At 39.2% G+C, this 18,158-nt stretch overlaps 1 protein-coding gene across 2 annotated transcripts in view; it reads left to right on the plus strand.

Moving 5' to 3' along the window:
- The window catches only part of UBE2V2 (ubiquitin conjugating enzyme E2 V2), a 63,171-nt gene that overhangs the window by 21,847 nt on the left and 23,166 nt on the right, over window positions 1-18,158 (plus strand). For both annotated transcript variants that reach the window (XM_047073914.1, XM_047073916.1), the window contains exon 2: window positions 14,653-14,801. In XM_047073914.1, the coding sequence (XP_046929870.1) occupies window positions 14,653-14,801 (149 nt within the window). The remainder of the gene's footprint in view (window positions 1-14,652; window positions 14,802-18,158) is intronic.

Consider the following 18,158-nt stretch of genomic DNA (forward strand, 5'->3'; position numbering starts at 1 on the left):
GGGAGGGGTGAAAATGGCGTCACCCAGCTACCTAGTCTCTAGTATCTGAATGCTGTTCTCCGTGATCAGCAGTCAGGCACGCGTCCTTGTTTCCAGCGTTTGTCTACTCCCTGCTTTTAAATTGTCCGTGACCAAGCTCTCAGGTTGCTAGGTGGCACCTCCCTCCTGAATTTTACGTCTGAGTAGGCCTGTGTTTCCTGACCCCTCACTTCTGAGGGACTGTGGCTTTGTCCTGCTCAAACTTTCTGGGGGCGGGTCTCACTGAGCAATGGCCGGATGCTGGCCGCACCCAGGAACGTTCTCGGGACTGTGCTGCTGCTGATGCCCAGAGACTGCGGCTGGGTGCCTGCCTGCCCCAGGAAATGTTCACGCGATCGTGTAGTGGTAGCGTTTCAGGGATTGTGACAAATCTCAACACACATCTGGCACCTGGCTTCACTCTTACTGACCTTGTTTCAGCACCAGCGAATGTGGTTGTTCTCCGGGGTCTGCTGGCACCTTTGCCTGTTCAGGGGTTGTAAAGCCTCTACCAAATGTCTTCCCAGCAGGGGAACTGCCTCTCCCTGTGTGGCCCGAAGACTCTTGGACCTCACTCTGCTTCTGGGGATTCCCCTTCCCACCAGAGCATTGGCACGCATGGAGCTGCGGAGTTTCAGACTCTGCGCTCTCTCTGTTTATATAGTTTTAGTGGAATTTAAACCCTCTCCTTTCTCTGTTCTCCCATTTTAGTTCATTCCCTGTGGCTGTTTTTCCAATTTTCCACTTTCTCTCCAGCTGCTTTTGGGGGGAGGGGTGCTTTTCCCGTACTCTCTGCCCGTCTCTGTCCTTTCTCCACAAGCAAAAACAGCTCCCTGCCCTCCGTGGCTTCTCTCTCCCCCAGTTCACTTCTGCACCGCATACTTGCTGAGTTCTGTGGTTCAGGTTGTGCAGATTGTTGTGTTAATCCTGAAATCAGTTTTCTAAGTGTACAGGATGGTTTCATGTTGATCTGGCTGTATTTCATGGATGTGAGACGCAAAAAAAACTTCCATGGTGCTCCGCCATCTTGGTTCCTCCCCTTTAGTGAAATCATTTTTAATCTCCTGCAGTTTCTTGAAATAGAGACAAAAGTTAAAATTACTGTAAATGATAAGTCTTTATTTCAACAAAAGAATATCCTTATTTTTGGGTCGCTCAGTAGGTTAAGCATCTAACTTTTGATTTCGGCTCAGGTCATGATCTCATGGTTTGTGAGTTCTAGCCCTGCTCGGACTCTGTGCTGGCAGTGTGGAGACTGCTTGGGATGATTTCTTTCCCTCCCTCTCTCTCTCAAAAACTAAACAGAATATTTTGATTATTTCTGAGACTTATCTGTAAATATTTTTAATATTAAATCAGTATTTGTGTCAGCTCATACTGTCTGATGAATATTCAGTTCTGAAGTGTTCTAAATGTAATTTATATGCCTTGATGTCAGTAATTCTGTATTCTTGATCTTTTTGACATCATTCTTGTTGATAGCATATATAGTGGGTTGTGATTGTTGGTTTTGAAAAGCTAGTGGGGTTTATAGGCCCATTTACAATTGTGGGATGGGTTTTCCTGAGCAAAGAAGTGTGAATAAGGATTAAGGATTCAGTCAGATTTGTTCCTTTGCTGAATGGATGGTCAGAGATAATGAATGGTGAGGCCTACGCAGCTAGGAATTCCACTGATGGTTGCCTGGAAGAGACAGTAAGTATACCTCGTACAAAATACAGGTTAGTAAAGTGATCACACTGGATGATTTCATTTACTTTTCTAAAGTATTCTGCTGTTAATAACATTGTAAGCTAAAAAGGCCTAGTGAATTTAAAGCCCCAGTTGTAGCCTATCTTTGGGTCCATATTGATGAACATATGAAAGTTTCTGTTAAATATTAGCAATGTGTATGTGTTACTAGATTTGTTTTTTCGTTTATACAGTTAATATAATTCACGTACTTTATTTTTTTTAAGTTTTTGTTTTAATTCCAGTTAGTAAACATACGGTGTTGTATTAGCTTCAGGTGTACAATGTAGTGATTCAACAATTCCGAATGTCACTTGGTGCTCATCACGACAAGTGCACTCCTTAATCCCCATCACTTATTTCACCCATCCCACACCCACCTCCCATCTGGTAACCATCGGTTTGTTCTCTATAGTTAAGAGAACGTGATTCTCTTGTGTCTTGGTTTCTCTCTCCTTTGACTTCCCATTTGCTTGTTTGTTTCTTGTTTTTTAAAAAAAATATTTATTTTTGAGAGAGAGAGAGAAAGGGGGGAGGGGCAGAGAGAGAGAGAGAGAGGGAGACACAGACTCTGAAGCAGGCTCTAGGCTCTGAGCTGCCAGCACAGAGCCTGACTCGGGGCTCAGACCCACAAACCATGAGATCATGACCTGAGCCAAAGCCGGAGGCTTAACCGACTGAGCTACCCAGGCTCCCCTGCTTGTTTGCCTCTTAATTCCACATAATAAGTGAAATCATATGTTATTTGTCTTTCTTTGACTTGTTTTGCTTAGCATAATGCTCTCTGGCTCCACGGTTTTGCAAATGGCAAGACTTCTTTTTTATGGCTGGATAATATCACATTACCTCTCTCTGTCTCTCTTTTACATTTTCTTTATCCATTTATCAATCGATGGATACTTGGGCTACTTCCGTATTGCAGCTGTTGTAAATAATGATGCCATAAACATAGGGGTGCGTGTATCCCTTCGAATTAGTGTTTTTGTATTCTTTGGGTAAATACCCAGTAGTGTAATTGCTGATCATAGCGTAGTTCTATTTTTAACTTTTAGAGGAACATCTGTACTGTTTTCCAGAGTGGCTGCAGCAGTCTGTATTCCCACCAGCAGTGCAAGAGAGTTTTTCACCATATCCTTATCAACACCTGTTTCTTTTGTTGCCAATTTTGGCCATTCTGACAGGTGTGAGGTGATACCTAATTGTACTTCTGATTTGTATTTTCCTGATGGTAAGTGATTTTTGAGCATCTTTTCATGTATCTGTTGCCCATCTGTATGTTTTCTTTGGAGAAATATCTCTTCATGTCTTCTATCCATTTTTGTCTAAGTTTATTTATTTTGAGAGAGAGTGTGGGGGAAGGGCAGAGAGAGAATCTCAAGCAGGCTCTGCACTGTCAGTGCGGAGCCCGACTTGGGCTCCGTCCCACCAACCGCAGGATCACGATCTGAGCCAAAATCAAGAGTCGTAAGCTTAACTGACTGAGCCATTCAGGCACCCTCTTCTGTCCATTTTTTTTTTTTTTTTTTAATTTTTTTTTCCAACGTTTATTTATTTTTGGGACAGAGAGAGACAGAGCATGAACGGGGGAGGGGCAGAGAGAGAGGGAGACACAGAATCGGAAACAGGCTCCAGGCTCTGAGCCATCAGCCCAGAGCCCGACGCGGGGCTCGAACTCACGGACCGCGAGATCGTGACCTGGCTGAAGTCGGACGCCTAACCGACTGCGCCACCCAGGCGCCCCTTCTGTCCATTTTTAAATTGGATTACAGAAAAGTCTTGGTTTACAAGCATAATTCCTTCTGGAAAGATGCTTGTAATCCAAAGTCTTCATATATCAAAGCAAATTTCAAGAACCATTGGCTCAATTGTGATTGATTATGTGACGTTCAGTGTCGTGTACTACTTGCATTGCAAGACATTGCTCATTTATCAAATAAAATTTATTAGAAATGTTTTCTGGTCTTGCAAAACACTTTGCAGAACAAGTTACTCGCATTCCAAGGTTTTACTGTGTTTTTTGGGTGTTGAGTTTTGTAAGTTATTTTGTATATTTTGGGTCCTAACATTGGTTACGCCATTTGCACATATTTTCTCCTATTCCATAGGTTGCCTTTAATTTTGTTGATTGTTTCCTTTATGCGTAGAAGGTTTTTATTTTGATGTTGTCCCAATAGTTTTTGCTTTTATTTCCCTTGCCTGAGGAGACATATCTAGAAAAAAGTTGCTACAGCCGATGTCAAAGAAGTTACTACCTGTGTTCTCTTTTAGGATTTTTATGGGTTCAGGTGTCACATTTAGGTCTTGAATCTGTTTTGAAATTATTTTTGTGTATGGTGTAAGAAAGCGGTCTAATATCTTGCTTATGCACGTTGCTGTCTAGTTTTCCCAGCACTATTTCTGGAAGGGACTTTTTTTCATTGGATATTCTTTCCTGCTTTGTCAAAGATGAAATGACCATAGAGTTGTGGGTTTATTTCTGTTTTTCTAATTTTGTTGGATTAATCTATGTCTATTTTTGTGCCAGTACCATACTGTTTTTGATTACTATAGTTTTGTAATATAACTTGAAAACTGAAATTGTGATTCCTCCAGTTTTGTTTCTCTTTTTCAAGATTGCTTTGGCTATTCAGGGTCTTTTGTGGTTCCATACACATTTCAGAATTGTTTGTTCTAATTCCATGAAAAATGCTGTTGGTATTTTGATAGCGATTGCACGTAGACTGCTTTGGGTAGTATGGACATTTTAACAGTGTTTGTTCTTCCAATCCATGAGCATGGGATGTCTTTCTGTTTCTTTGTGCCATCTTCAATTTCTTTCATCAGTGTTTTATAGTTTTCAGAGTACGGGTCTTTCACCTCTGTGGTTAGGTTTATTCTTAGGTATCTTATTTTTGGTTCAGTTGTAAATGGGATTGTTTTCTTGATTTCTGTTTCTGCCGCTTCATTATTGGTGTATAGAAATGCAACAGATTTGGACGTTGATTTTGTTTCTTGTGACATTACTAAATTCATGTATTGGTTCTAGCAGTTTTTTGGTGCAGTCTTCCGGGTTGTCTCGATAGAGTATCATGTCATCTGCAAATAATGAAAGTTTTATTTCTTCCTTTCCAATTTGGTTGCCTTTCATTTCTTTTTGTTGTTTGAATGCTGTGGTTAGGACTTCCAGTACTATGTTAAATAACAGTGGTGAGAGTGGGCATCCTTGTCTTGTTCCTGACCTCGGGGAAAGCTCTCAGTTTTTCCCCATTAAAGATGATGTTCGCTGTGGGATATAATTCATGAATTTGAAAATGATTTTATATAATATTTTAAATGTATGATGTAGTTACCTGAATATATGCCAATTTGAGTTTTTGCACTTCTAAACTACTTTTCCACCTGCCCTTCTCATCTTTGTCCTTAAACAGCAAATCACTTCAAAACTTAGTGGCTTCAAACAGTGATTCGTTCTTTCTCATGATTTCTCATCGACGAGGTGGTTCTGCTGGTCTCACATGATGATGGGCTGGGCCTGTTGCCCAGGTGCCTTGATTCAATTAGGAGTGGCCATTCTCTGGCCTTGACTTCTTCATATCCTAGTAGTGTCGTAATTGGTGGTTGGCTCCCAAGAGAGCTAAACAGAAGCTACCAGGCCTCCCACAACTGCACCAGCATCGCTTCTACCATATTCTGTCAAAATAAGTGGCAAGGCCATACCAGATTCAAGGGGATGGGAGATAGTCTCTATCCCTTGATGGGGTAGGGGGCTGTGCCTGGAGGGAGAAAAATTGTTCATAGCTGTTTGGAGGCAGTCCACACTCCTTGAGGGTGAATTTCACAAAGTGGAATTTGAAGTCAGAACATATGAATAAAAAATTCTTGTTATATTTTATCAGATTACCTCTTGAGCAATATGGAATTGATTTCCAGGAATGTGTAATTATGTATAAATGAAAATTTCCCATAATTCTACCAGCATTGTGTTTAGCATGTTTTAAGTTAAATTTTGAGGAGTGTATAATTTCATCATTTTTCAGTGTGCATTTTTTTTTTTACAAATTTTCTTATTAGTTTTTTTGCTTGTTTTATCATTTGTATTTCATGTCTAAATATGTATAATTCATTTATTGTCATAAATATGTGTGTGGCCATTTACTGCTTGTTCAAGGAACTGGTTATTGATATTAGGTTTAATAATAATTTTGTTTTTTTATTTTTTTCAAATTTTTATTTAAATTCTTATTTAGTTAATATACAGTGCAGTATATTGGTTTCAGGAGTAGAATTCAGTGATTCATCACTACATACAACACCCCATGCTCATCACAAGTACCCTCCTTAACACCCATCACCCATCTACCCAATCAATCCACAATTTGTTCTCTATCATTAAGAATCTTTTATGACCTGAGCCAAAGTTGGATCCTTAACTGACTGAGCCACTAAGAGATTCTTAATGATAGCGAACAGACTGTGGGCATCGGGCTCTGCTGACAGCTCAGAGCCTTGTTTCCTGCTCCCCCCACCCCCCGCCACCACCCTTGTTTCCTGCCCCCTCTTTCCTTCTAACCTTTCTGTTCATCTGTTTTGTTTCTTAGATTCCACATGAGTGAAATCATATATTTCCCTTTCTCTGACTGACTTATTTCCCTTAGCATGATACATTCTAGCTCCATCCACATCATTGCAAATGGCAAGATGTCACTTTTTTTGATAGCAGAGTAATATTCCCTTGCATATATTTATACCACATTTTCTTTATCCATTCATCAGTCGTTGGAGTTTTGGGCTCTTTCCATAGTTTGGCTATTGTCGATAGTGCTGCTATAAACACAGGGGTGCAGTACCTCTCTGAATCTGCTTTTTTGTATCTTTTGGGTAAATACCTAGTAGTGCCATTGCTGGGTTGTAGGGTAGTTCTATTTTTGACTTTTTGAGGAACATCCATACTGTTTTCCAGAGTGGCTGCACCACTTTGCATTCCCACCAACAGTGGAAGAGGGTTCCCCTTTCTCCGCATCCTCACTAACATCTGTTGTTTCCTTTGTTGTTGATTTTAGCCATTCTGACAGGCAGGGGGTGGTATCTCATCTTGGTATTGATTTATATTTCCCTGAGGATGAATGATGTTGAGCATGTTTTCATGTGTCTGTTGCCATCTGGTTGTCTTCTTTGGAAAAATGTCTATTCATCTCTGCCCATTTCTTAACTGGGTTTTTTGGGTGTTGAGTTTCATAAGTTTTTTATAGATTTTGGATACTAACCCTTTATGAGATATGCCATTCGCAAGTATCTCCCATTCCATAGGCTGCCTTTTAGTTTTGTTGATTGTTACCTTTGCTGTGCAGAAGCTTTTTATCCTGAAGTCCCAATAGTTCAGTTTTGCTTTTGTTTCCCTTGCCTTTGATGATGTGTCTAGTAAGAAGTTGCTGCAACTGAGGTCAAAGAGGTTGCCGCCTGTGTTCTTCTGTAGAATTTTGATGGTTTCCTGTTTCACGTTTAGTTCCTTCATCCATTTTGAATTTATTTTTGTGTATGGTGTAAGAAAGTGGTCCAGGTTCATTTTTCTGCATGTTGCTGTACAGTTTTCCCAACACCATTTGTTGAAGAGATGGTCTTTTTTCCATTGGATGTCCTTTCCTGCTTTGTCAAAGATGAGTCGACCATATAGTTGTGGGTCCATTTCTGGGTTTTCTGTTCTGTTCCATTGATCTATGTGTCTGTTTTTGTGACAGTACCATACTATCTTGATGACTACAGCTTTGTAATACAGCTTGGAATTTGGAATTGTGATGCTTCCAGCTTTGTTTTGCTTTTTCAGGATTGCTTTGGCTATTTGGGGTCTTTTGTGGTTTCATACAAATTTTAGGATTGTTCTAGTTCTGTGAAAAATGCTGGTGTTACTTTGATAGAGATTGCATTAAATGTGTAGATTGCTTTGGGTAGTATAGGCATTTTAACAGTGTTCATTTTTTCAGCCCATGAGCCTGGAATGCTTTTCCACTGTTTTGTGCCCTCTTCAATTTCTCTCATAAGTCTTCTGTAGTTTTCAGAGTATATATATCCTGTTCATATGTGCATGTATCTGTTTTGGGGCTCCTCCCCATTAGTCTGTTAGTCTAATTTCACATTATGTTAGTTTCTTTGGCTGATGAGAAAATCTTAATATCTAGGGAAATTATTCCTTCTGTTTTCTTTTTCTTTAAAAATTTTCTCCAAACTCTTGCCAGAAGAATATTAGGACTGTTTGTCAAGTTCCAGGAACAATGCTATTTGAATTTCAGTTTACATGGAAAGAATCTCTAGATTAATTTGAGTACTTAACCTTTGCAATAAGTTTGTCATGTAGGCTGATTGCTTTATTTATTCAGGTTTTTGATGTTCTTTACTTATATTTTGTAATTTTTCTCCACTGACGTCTTACGTATTTTCACCCATTCTTCACCCTGGATGGTTTCTGTTCTTTATGGTGCATCTGGTGAGTTTCTTCTTTTAGGAGACTTTCCTTGTCCCTTCTTTTGGGGTAAGTTGTCCTTTCTAGATGCTTCCAGAGGATTTTTCACATTGTATTGTGCTGTCTCTTTAATCATCTTCCTGTCCTAGTTCGTAAACTTCTTGAGAGCAAACTAAGCTTTTAGTCTCCTGGTTTCAAGCGTCTGTTATAGTAACTGCATCTGGTAGCAGTCAGATGATTATTGAGTGAAGGCATGAATTAATACAGTAGTGAATGGATGACAGAATATAGGTCTCCTGATACTTTGCTGTTTTATGTGTGTTTCTCTACATGGTGTTTTCATAATTTTTTGTCCCATTAAGATAGATAATCATGTTAAAACTCAACAAATATCTGACTCTTAAATTTCTGGAAAATTGTGAAGTATTATTCAGAGAGCTTTTATAAATGTTTTTATTAATATATGATTTTAAGCACTGCAAAACCATAAATTTCTTGGACTTAAATTTTAATACTTCCTTTACAGTATTTTTGCTTATGGCAAATTTCAACAACGAGTCGTGTTTGGAAAATATGTATTTTATTTTAAGTTGTACATATTCTGTAATCTCCCTACATTTTTTTTTAATCCATGGGGCTTTAATTTTAATTTTTTTTTTTTTTTTTTAATTTTAGAAAGGGAGAGAGAGCACAAGTAGGGAGAGGGGAAGAAGGAGAGAGGGGATCTCCACACTCAGTGCTGAGGTGGATGCAGGGCTTGATCCCACGACCCCCTGGGATCATGACCCGAGCCAAAACCAAGAGTCAGACATTCAACTGACTGATGCCCTCAACCCAGGCACCCCTTGCTTTGTTTTTTGTTTTCTGGATTCTGGGGTGCCTGGTGGCTCAGTTGGTAGAGCATGTGACTCTTGATCTCGGGGTCGTGAGTTCAAGCCCCACATTGGGCTCACTTTAAAAGAATAAAAATGAAGAAAGTTTTATGGCTTTTGAGATGCAGTGTACGGTGACAGTTTTTACCTGTGTTGGGAAAGCTGAATTTTCGTTTTGAGTAAGCTACTAGCTTGCAGTGGTCTTGAATAAGTTACTTCATGTCTTTGGTCTTTGTAAAATGTGGGTATAGCTGCCCATCGTACCTCAAAAAGACTTTTTTTATATTCAGATAGGTGGCAGTATGAGAAAGTAATTTGAAAAATATAAAGTGCTGTGTTATTTCCCTGGATAGGAGTATTTTGCTTTGAGCATGCCTAGTATGTGACATACAGAGAGATTTTTTTTTCCGTAATGTGTATTTATTTTGAGAGAGAGAGAGAGAAGGAGCGAGCAGGAGCCCCAGCCCTGCGTGAGCGGAGGAGGGGCAGAGAGAGAGGGAGAGAATCCTAGGCAGGCCCCGTGCTGTCAGCGCAGAACTGGAAGTGGGGCTCAATCTCACGAACCATGAGATCAATACCTGAGCCCAAATCAAGGATTGGGTGCTTACCCGGTTGAGATACCCGGCACCCCTGGGAAGAGTCCTTTTAATGGAGTTCAGAACAGTATGTATTTGATCAGAGTTGCTTACATACTTGGTCAAGATGTGTCCCTCATCCCTATTAGATTTGCATGGATTGGGGACAAATTAGCAGGAGGTAGGGAAAGGAGCTCCATTCGGGACTGGTAGGTTCCATGAGTAGGCAGTGGAGAATACTGGCTAAGAGCTTCAACCCTGACTTACTCGCCATGTAATTAGATTGAATTTTATGAGATTTCTCTTTCTTTTGGTTAAAAAGATGCCTGAATAACTGTACTTTGATTTTATAAGGTTCAGCGTAATAATTTAAGCCTTAATTTTCTTATCTAGTGAAATGGTGATATTATATTAGCTTACGAGGTGATTTAATGAAGGACTTCTGCCTGTAAAGCTTTTAGCAAATGTTTGTCTCATGGGAGGTGCTCAGTAAATATGTTATTTTTAATCAAGTCAGCTTGTTGGGGGTTGAGAACTCAGAACTCCCAGGGTGGGGCAGAATCAGAGAACTAAAATCAAAGGTGGGGCTTTTCATGAATTCCATCTTAACAGTGTGTCCACTCATGTTTGTTGAAATCCATGCCCAAGTACTCTGCAGGGGACACGTAAGCAGCCTTGGCCACATCCCGCAGCACACATGCCCCATACACTCTCTTCCTTAACCTTGTAGACCCTCTGGGTAGTGGGGTGAGGGGAAGGGACCCATAGCCAACCTGGGACCTGGGTGTTTGTGAGGATCAGCTAGAGGAGGGTTGAAAAGCACATAAAACAAAACGTTTATTCCATTTCTACAGATATTTTCCTTTAATTAAAAAAAATTTTTTGTAATGTTTATTTTTGAGAGAGACAGAGAGCTTGAGTGGGGGAGGGGCAGAGAGAGAGGGAGACAGAATCTAAAGCATGCAACGGGCTCCGAGCTTTCAGCACAGAGCCTGATGTAGGGCTTAAACCCATGGACGGTGAGACCATGACCTGAGCCAAAGTCGGATGCCCAACCGACTGAGCCACCCAGGCACCCCTCCTTTAAGTTTTGAGTAGGTGATGATTCCCCTAGTCAAGTCTTCCTATTCCTGCCCCCCAAGCAAGACTAATATTATTCATTGGGGCATTTTAAGATGGCACCTGATTATGTTTGCCACAGAAATAAGTTCGTAGGTAGGGGGAAAAGGAAGTTACAAAACTTTGAGGCATGAACTCATTTTGGGGAAAAAAGCATGGAAGCCATATATTTTGTATGGAAAATAATCTGAAGAGAAATACACTAAAATGGTAACAATAATTATTTTTTGAATTTTAGGGGCTTTTGTACATCTTAGAATGTTCACCATCAGGTAGAACTGGAATTTATACTGCCCTCTCTAAAACTATACCACCTCTTGTCTTTTTTTTGTGGTAGAACTTACTTAATTTAGATGATTAATTGCAAACTGATAGTAAATTTGCTTTGCTGTTGTTTCTCATGTTTGTATGGCTGGTTGGATAGATTTATTACTATTCAAGTTCTTAGCCTTTTTTTCCTTGTAACTTGAAAAAGGTCAAAATGTATGAGTTAAAGTTGGGAAATCTTTTTTCTTAATAAACATTGCATGACAAGATTCATTCTGGGCTTTATTTGGCAGTCTTTATGCCTTTATTTTTGGTATCATGGGAATTAAAGGCAAGTGATGTGCAATTTGATATCTTTCACATTTAAAACTGGAAGCATTTTTCTAGAATGCATTTGTTTGCATTCAGAGTTTTGGTTATGAATGTCATTATTTTTGGTCTTATTTCCCAGGAGTATAGGTTCATTGTAATGTACTAAAGAAGAAACTAGATTAGTGGAGAAGCCTAGAGGTTTTTGACTTGGTTTGTCAATTAATAGTTAAGTGACTTTAGGATTATCACTCCACTTTTACTGGTGATAATTTTATTTCCTCTAAAGTATTAGGTTTTGGACTGGATGATCTTTGGTATTCTTCTGGACCAAAAATTGACATCATTTTAAAAGCTTCAGCTAGGAAGCGTGGATTTATGGGTGACTTTTTTTTTTTTCTTTTAATGAAGATTCAGGACTAACAGAACAAGATAGTTTAAACTTAATAACACACACAGACATACAGGAAAAAGACAAGTAGAACTATAGAAAAAGGCTCCTATATGGCAAGAGATCCAGAGGGCAGTCTACGTAAATACTTCAATTTTCATGGAGTAACATCCCCACCTTGTGGCTTTTATTTCCTCACAGATATTAGTGGTTGGTTGAAATAAAACCAGAGTACTCTAACCCTGAATTTGAAAATACGACTCAGTGTTAATCTTGTATTTTTTTGTCTTATACTTTAAAAGCAAAATCGTCTTAGCTGCTGTAATTTTTTAAATGTTAGTACTATCAGTAATTATCTATTAATCTTACAATTATTTTCCCAAAATGCAATATAAAGAAATGGTGAAAAGTTTCGTAGTAACTATCTTTATCACTTTTACGGCACTTATATAAGAAGAAACCTTAATTTTCTAGTTCCCTTTGTAGTTTTGGATGCTCATAAAGGTCACTTGATTGAATTGTTTATAAATCAGCAACAGAATTCAATGCAAATTTAGAATAATTCTTGGGGAGGGGCGTGTGGGTGGCTCAGTTCGGTTAAATGTCCGACTTCAGCTCAGGTCATGATCTTGCGGTTCCTGAGTTCGAGCACCGTGTCGGGCTCTGTGCTGACAGTTAGGATCCTGGAGCCTGCTTCAGATTCTGTGTCTCCCTCTCTCTCTGCCCCTCCCCTGCTCATGCTCTGTCTCTCTCTGTGTCAAAAATAAATAAAAACATCAAAAACAAATTTTTTTAGAATAATTCTTGGGGAATGGCTTTAAATGGTAAGGATAATCAAGCTGATTTAAGGTTATTTTAAAAAGGAATTCAGTAGCAATGCATTGTGGAGGTCATGACTGTATAAGCTACAGGAAAATAGCAGCTGTCCCGATGTTAGGTGAATAGAAACTAACAGCTTAGGGTAAAATTTCTAGGGGCCACCCTACAGTTTTTAGAGCTTTTATAGAGTATATATATCATTTCAGAAAGTATATTCTAATACATAGAATATATTCTCATATATAGACTATTATTCTTTTAAAGAATAAAAGAGCTTTTATTCTCACGTAGCATAGATGGAGGCTAATGGAAGTTTTATGTAATTCCATCTAATACAAACACTAAAATGGTCATCATAGTCAACATTTATTGTGTTTAAGGTGGATTACCTTGTTTAATTTTCACAGTGATTCTGTGAGGTAGGAACTATTGTTACCTCAGTTTTATGGGTGAGAAAGCAGGGCTGGGAGTCACATGTTAAGTGGTTAGCAGATCTGGACCTGGGCAGTCTGATTTCTAGATCTGTGACAGGATATACCACTTGTGTAGTTTGTACTGCTGTGTGACTTGATGTAAAAGTGACTTTGGTCTAGAAAACTGGACTTCAGTACTGGGTCTGCCTCGTACAGCTGTGTGACGTAACTTCTTCATAGCCCAGTTTCCACAACTGTAAAATGGGTGCTTTTAGGATTAAAGGGGATGATTTATTTAAAATAGAACACAATATATGCTCAACAAATGGTTTTAATAATCATAGTAGTTGTAATAATGGCTATTTTTGTGTTTTTTTTTTTTTTTGTGATTTGTAAAAGCTCTGTATTTCTGTGTCCCAAGATTTTCAAGCATTTTTTCATGAAGCACAAAATGGCTAGTGTTCTTTTAATTTACAGTATTTTTATTGCTTTTTCGTTACATGTCCAGAAGGGTTACTGTCAATTAGTAAGTGAAAGATGTTTTGGTTTCACCAAGAGAGAAGTTATACAAAATGATGGCCACTTTAGAAGAGATGTCATCCCACCCCCCCCCCCCCCCCCAAAAATCATAATCGTGTGTGTGCATGCATGAGAGAGAGAGTGCACGGCCACATGTGCACAAGCTCTAGAGCCAAAGAGAGGCTTCTGAGGGCATTTACCTAATTTTTTCAAGACTTGTGTGGTGGGGCTGGGGGATGTTTCAATCTAGATGCTTTTGAGAACATGAAAGACCACAAGGTCCGTTCTTTGGAGACGTGAGACCAGTAATTGTAAGAAAGGTTGTGGTCAGTTGGAAGAATCATGGTTGGATTCCAGGGGTTGGAAGTCACAATGGTGGCAAAGACCAGGTCTGTTGAGGGCGAAGGAGTGAGAACTGTGAAATGCTAGGTTCTGGGCAGAGAGGCAAACTTCTGTGTTAAGATTTTAGAAATAAAGTAGGGGTGATGAAGTCTAAAGAGGGGGAGGTATGAGAAGGGCTAGTGGATCGTGCATAATTTGCTGGGTTGGGCCCAGAGGTGAAGGGCGGGTCCTAGGAAACTGCTGTATCCATAAGGAGAGTTATTCTCAAATCAAGGAGCTCCCCAAGGGATGATGACGCCCCTTGCTGACATGGGGAGAGGTAAGACCCTCTAGTTAGGGATGAGGACAAGAAAGGAGACTGACTGGGGGCCATGGATGGGGCTGCTTCAGCATTCTTGAAAAAAATTGTGCCCTCTAGTGCTTTTTTAAAGATGGAACATAATTCTGTTCTTTAAAAAGCATTAGAGAGGACATGTTAATGAATTTGAACTTTCTGGCCCTGCCTATTTACTTGATGAAGTGTTCTAGGCTTGGAACAGAAATCTCAGTTATGGAAAATATTCATTTTATAATGATTTCCTTGTGACTGATTTATGCCAGGATAACATTGATTTGTTAGGAATTTATCTACATGTTCTATGCTGCAGCTAATATTGGTTACGGTGTTTTCTTCAGGGTTTTCATTTTGAGTGGTTTTAGATTGAGCATTTTCTGGGGGAGAATGCTTAAAGGGAATTTGACATTTTGGGAAATAATTTGTAAAGTTTAAACTGGAAAAAGCTCAATTTGAATATATGCAACTCTTGTAATTATGGGCTTTTTACATTTACGTTCTTTTGTATAGGAGTTAAAGTTCCTCGTAATTTTCGCTTGTTGGAAGAACTTGAAGAAGGACAAAAAGGAGTAGGCGATGGTACGGTTAGCTGGGGCCTTGAAGATGATGAAGATATGACACTTACAAGGTGGACAGGCATGATAATTGGGCCACCAAGGGTCAGTGCTATAAATTATATTTTTTTCTATTAATATTATTGTCATTTCAGAGTAAGCATTTTATTTAATATTGATATTAAAGTAATTATCACTTTTAACTGAAACAATTCCTCCCTTTTAATCCATTTTGTATACATTTATCGAGATGCTTCCTGTGTGTAGGGTATAATGCTTGATTTTGTGGAGGACTGGGGGGAAAATATTGATACGGTCATTGCCGTCAAGGTGTTTGCAGTTGCGTAGAGAAGAAAAAATAATTACAAATGACAGATTCTAAATATGGCAGAGAAAGTTCACTACGGGACTTTAGAATATGTTTCTTCTAGCTGGAATAATTGAGGAAGGCTGAACAGTGGAGGAAGTTGCCTTTGGAATGAGCCTTAAAGGACTGACTGGTAGGATTTCAGAAGGTGGTGATGGGGATGGAGAACATTCCAGATAGAGAGGAGAAAAGGTGAGGAAATGGAGGGGTTACTTGGGAAGAGCAAACAGTATCTTTTGACATAACCTGTTACTAACCCGCTCGCTATGTGTGTAACCAAGGTGTAACCAAGGGTTTCTAAATTGGTTTGTATTGAATGCACACTGCTGTTTGCCCTCTTGACATGTGACTTGTCTTGTATATACTATAGGCCTCAATTCTTTCATTTATAAAATACAGAGAAAAGTCTATGATTTTTGTATATTTTCTAGCATTGTTGGCAACAGACCCATTGTGTTTCATTTTATTTAAGTCTTTCGCAAGCCTAAGAAGTTTTATTTTTACTCAAAATCTTTTCCAGACTGGGAAATATTTTTCCACGTTGCATTCCTTACTCAAAGATCCCATTTACTGCACTCCTGGCAGTGAGTCTTTGAAATCTGTATTCCATAATGTTTTTGACTTCTGCAAAGAGCACCGGTTTGAAGGTTTTCTTTTTTAGTCTTTGGTTTTATATACTATTGGCTACCTGATGAGAGCATTTCAATTGTTTTGCTTTTGGGTGGAGTTTAGATTGCGTCTTGATTTTTACAAAAGAAAAATGGATCAAGTAATCAGCAGTGTTAACTTTAGAGAGTGAATCACCATATGTTTTATACTTTCTGGTATTTCTTTGCAGAATTTGAGCACACTACTAACCTGACAAACTCCTATTTCCTTCTTCTGCTTTGGTTTTCCCGTAAGATATTTGAGGAAGGAAATGTAATTTGATGGTTAAGATTCTTGATGTGTTTTTTTATAACTTGGTATTTGTAATGAGAACCTTGATTTTCACTGCTTGTGAACATTATTAACATGGTCTGTTTGGTTAAAAAAGAAAGGACTTTAGTTTATGAACTTTTTTTTTTTTAATTAAGTTTTTATGTATTTACTTTGGGAAAGACAGAGTGTGAGTGGGGGAGGGAGTGAGGGAGGAGGGAGAGAGAGAATCCTAAGCAGGCTCTGTGCTGCCAGCATGGAGCCCGACATTGGGCTTGAAACTGTGAGATCATGACCTGAGACAAAACCAAGAGTTAGATCTTAACCAACTGAGCCACCCAGGCGCCCCCTAATTTATGAACAACATTCTTAATGAATAGTTTGAAGATTTGACAGTCTGAACTTGAGTATGCTAGAGTATAAATTTATATTTATATATACTAGATACTTACTGTATTTAGTATATTTATTTACTAGATATCTAGTATATTTATTTATACTAGAGTATAAGTTTGAAATTATTTAGATTTAGTTTTTCTCCAGCCACTACCTCCAATGGACTTTCAACTTTAGGAATGTTTTAGAGCTTGTGTGTGAGTTTCCTCAGTGATTTTGTGGACCGGCCTGGAGCATAGTTCCCGAATATGGAAGAGCAGCTCCCAGTTGATCTCACATGCAGACTAGCTGCCTTTCCTGGTGTCACTGAATTGCAGGAAGCCTCTCTGTGTCCAGGCTGTGTCCAGTGCATAGTGAAGCCTGCTCTAGCTTGCGGGGGTGCGTTTGGTTTGCTCAAAAGAACTGTGTAGACACAATGCTGCCATTGGGCCACTGGACATGCTGGACGGCTGGTCACTGGGCCTTCCCCTCCCTCCCTCCCGCCTTCCCTCTCTTCCTTCCTTCCTTCCTTCCTTCCTTCCTTCCTTCCTTCCTTCCTTCCTTCCTTTTCTTTCTTTTTTTTTTTTTTTTTAATTTTTTGGACTTTTATTTGTTTTTGAGAGAGAGAGAGAGAGACAGACAGACAGACAGACAGACAGACATTACAAGCAGGGGAGGTACAGAGAGAGAGGGAAACACAGAATCCAAAGCAGGCTCCCTGCTCTGGGCTCTCAGCACAGAGCCCCATGCAAGGCTCAGACTTACAAACCTCAAGATCATGACCTGAGCTGAAGTCAGGCACTTAACCAACTGAGCCACCCAGACACCCTGGGCCTTCCCCTTTCTCAGGGTAGTGGTGTTGGAGCCTCTTACTTCCTTTGGAAGCCAGGAAGGGGCAAGAGGGGAGCACCTTACAAAGGCACAGCATCTTTCCGGCCAGCCAATGATTTTTCTGCCTTCTGTCACCATCTCCCGACTTCCTCCTTTACTGAGACCCAGTGAGGGTGAGTACTTGTGCACTCATTCAGTTGCCTTGTAATAAAACCTGCAGGAGTTACTGTCTCCTCTTAGTTGTTTTCTCTTTAGGAGGTGCCATATTTAGAGCAGTTTGTCCCCAGCTTCAGGTATCCACATCTAACCAGCATAATGGGAAAATTTTGCCTTACCATACTGTTACTTGGTTAGGGGTTTTTAATTTTTTTAATGCATTATTAACATCCCTGATTTTTTAATGTTATTCTAGTACTTTGGGTTTATATAATCAGCAATTTTGTTTTTCCATATATGTTTGTGTTTTAAATTTTCTGAAGCAATATTTTTTTAGCATTAGAGATTTAGTAACTTTTCCAAGTTTTCCTTATGTGTAAATGGATCTGCTTTGCCCATTTAGTTTGGAGAATTAAATGACTTAATAATTAGACAATAGGAAGGTACCTGACTATGGTACATATTTTGTAAATATTCCTTTTTTTCCCCTTTTTGTATTTTGCTATTGATTGGATGACAGAAAGATGTGGCTGTTTTTTTTTTTTTTTGCTTGTTTTTTTTAATTGGAGTGATAAAATTAGACCTTGGTCCAAAGTTAAGATGATGTTTACTCTAAAAGGCTGGTTTAGAGTTTTTTAATTTAATTTTAAAAAGTTGGGTATAATTTACATACAATGAAATGCACAAATCTCACCACGAGTTTCCACAAATACACCTTGTTGCCTATGCTCCTGTCTAGATATAGAACAGTTCAGTCACGTGTGCCCTTTCTCACCCCCACCCAGCCTGGAGCAGTTTTGCATGTGGTAGAATTT

Source organism: Lynx rufus, unplaced genomic scaffold, assembly GCF_022079265.1.
Source record: "Lynx rufus isolate CCGP_SWC_20201006 ecotype Redwood Valley unplaced genomic scaffold, mLynRuf1.p SCAF_12, whole genome shotgun sequence".
Lineage (NCBI taxonomy): Eukaryota > Metazoa > Chordata > Mammalia > Carnivora > Felidae > Lynx > Lynx rufus.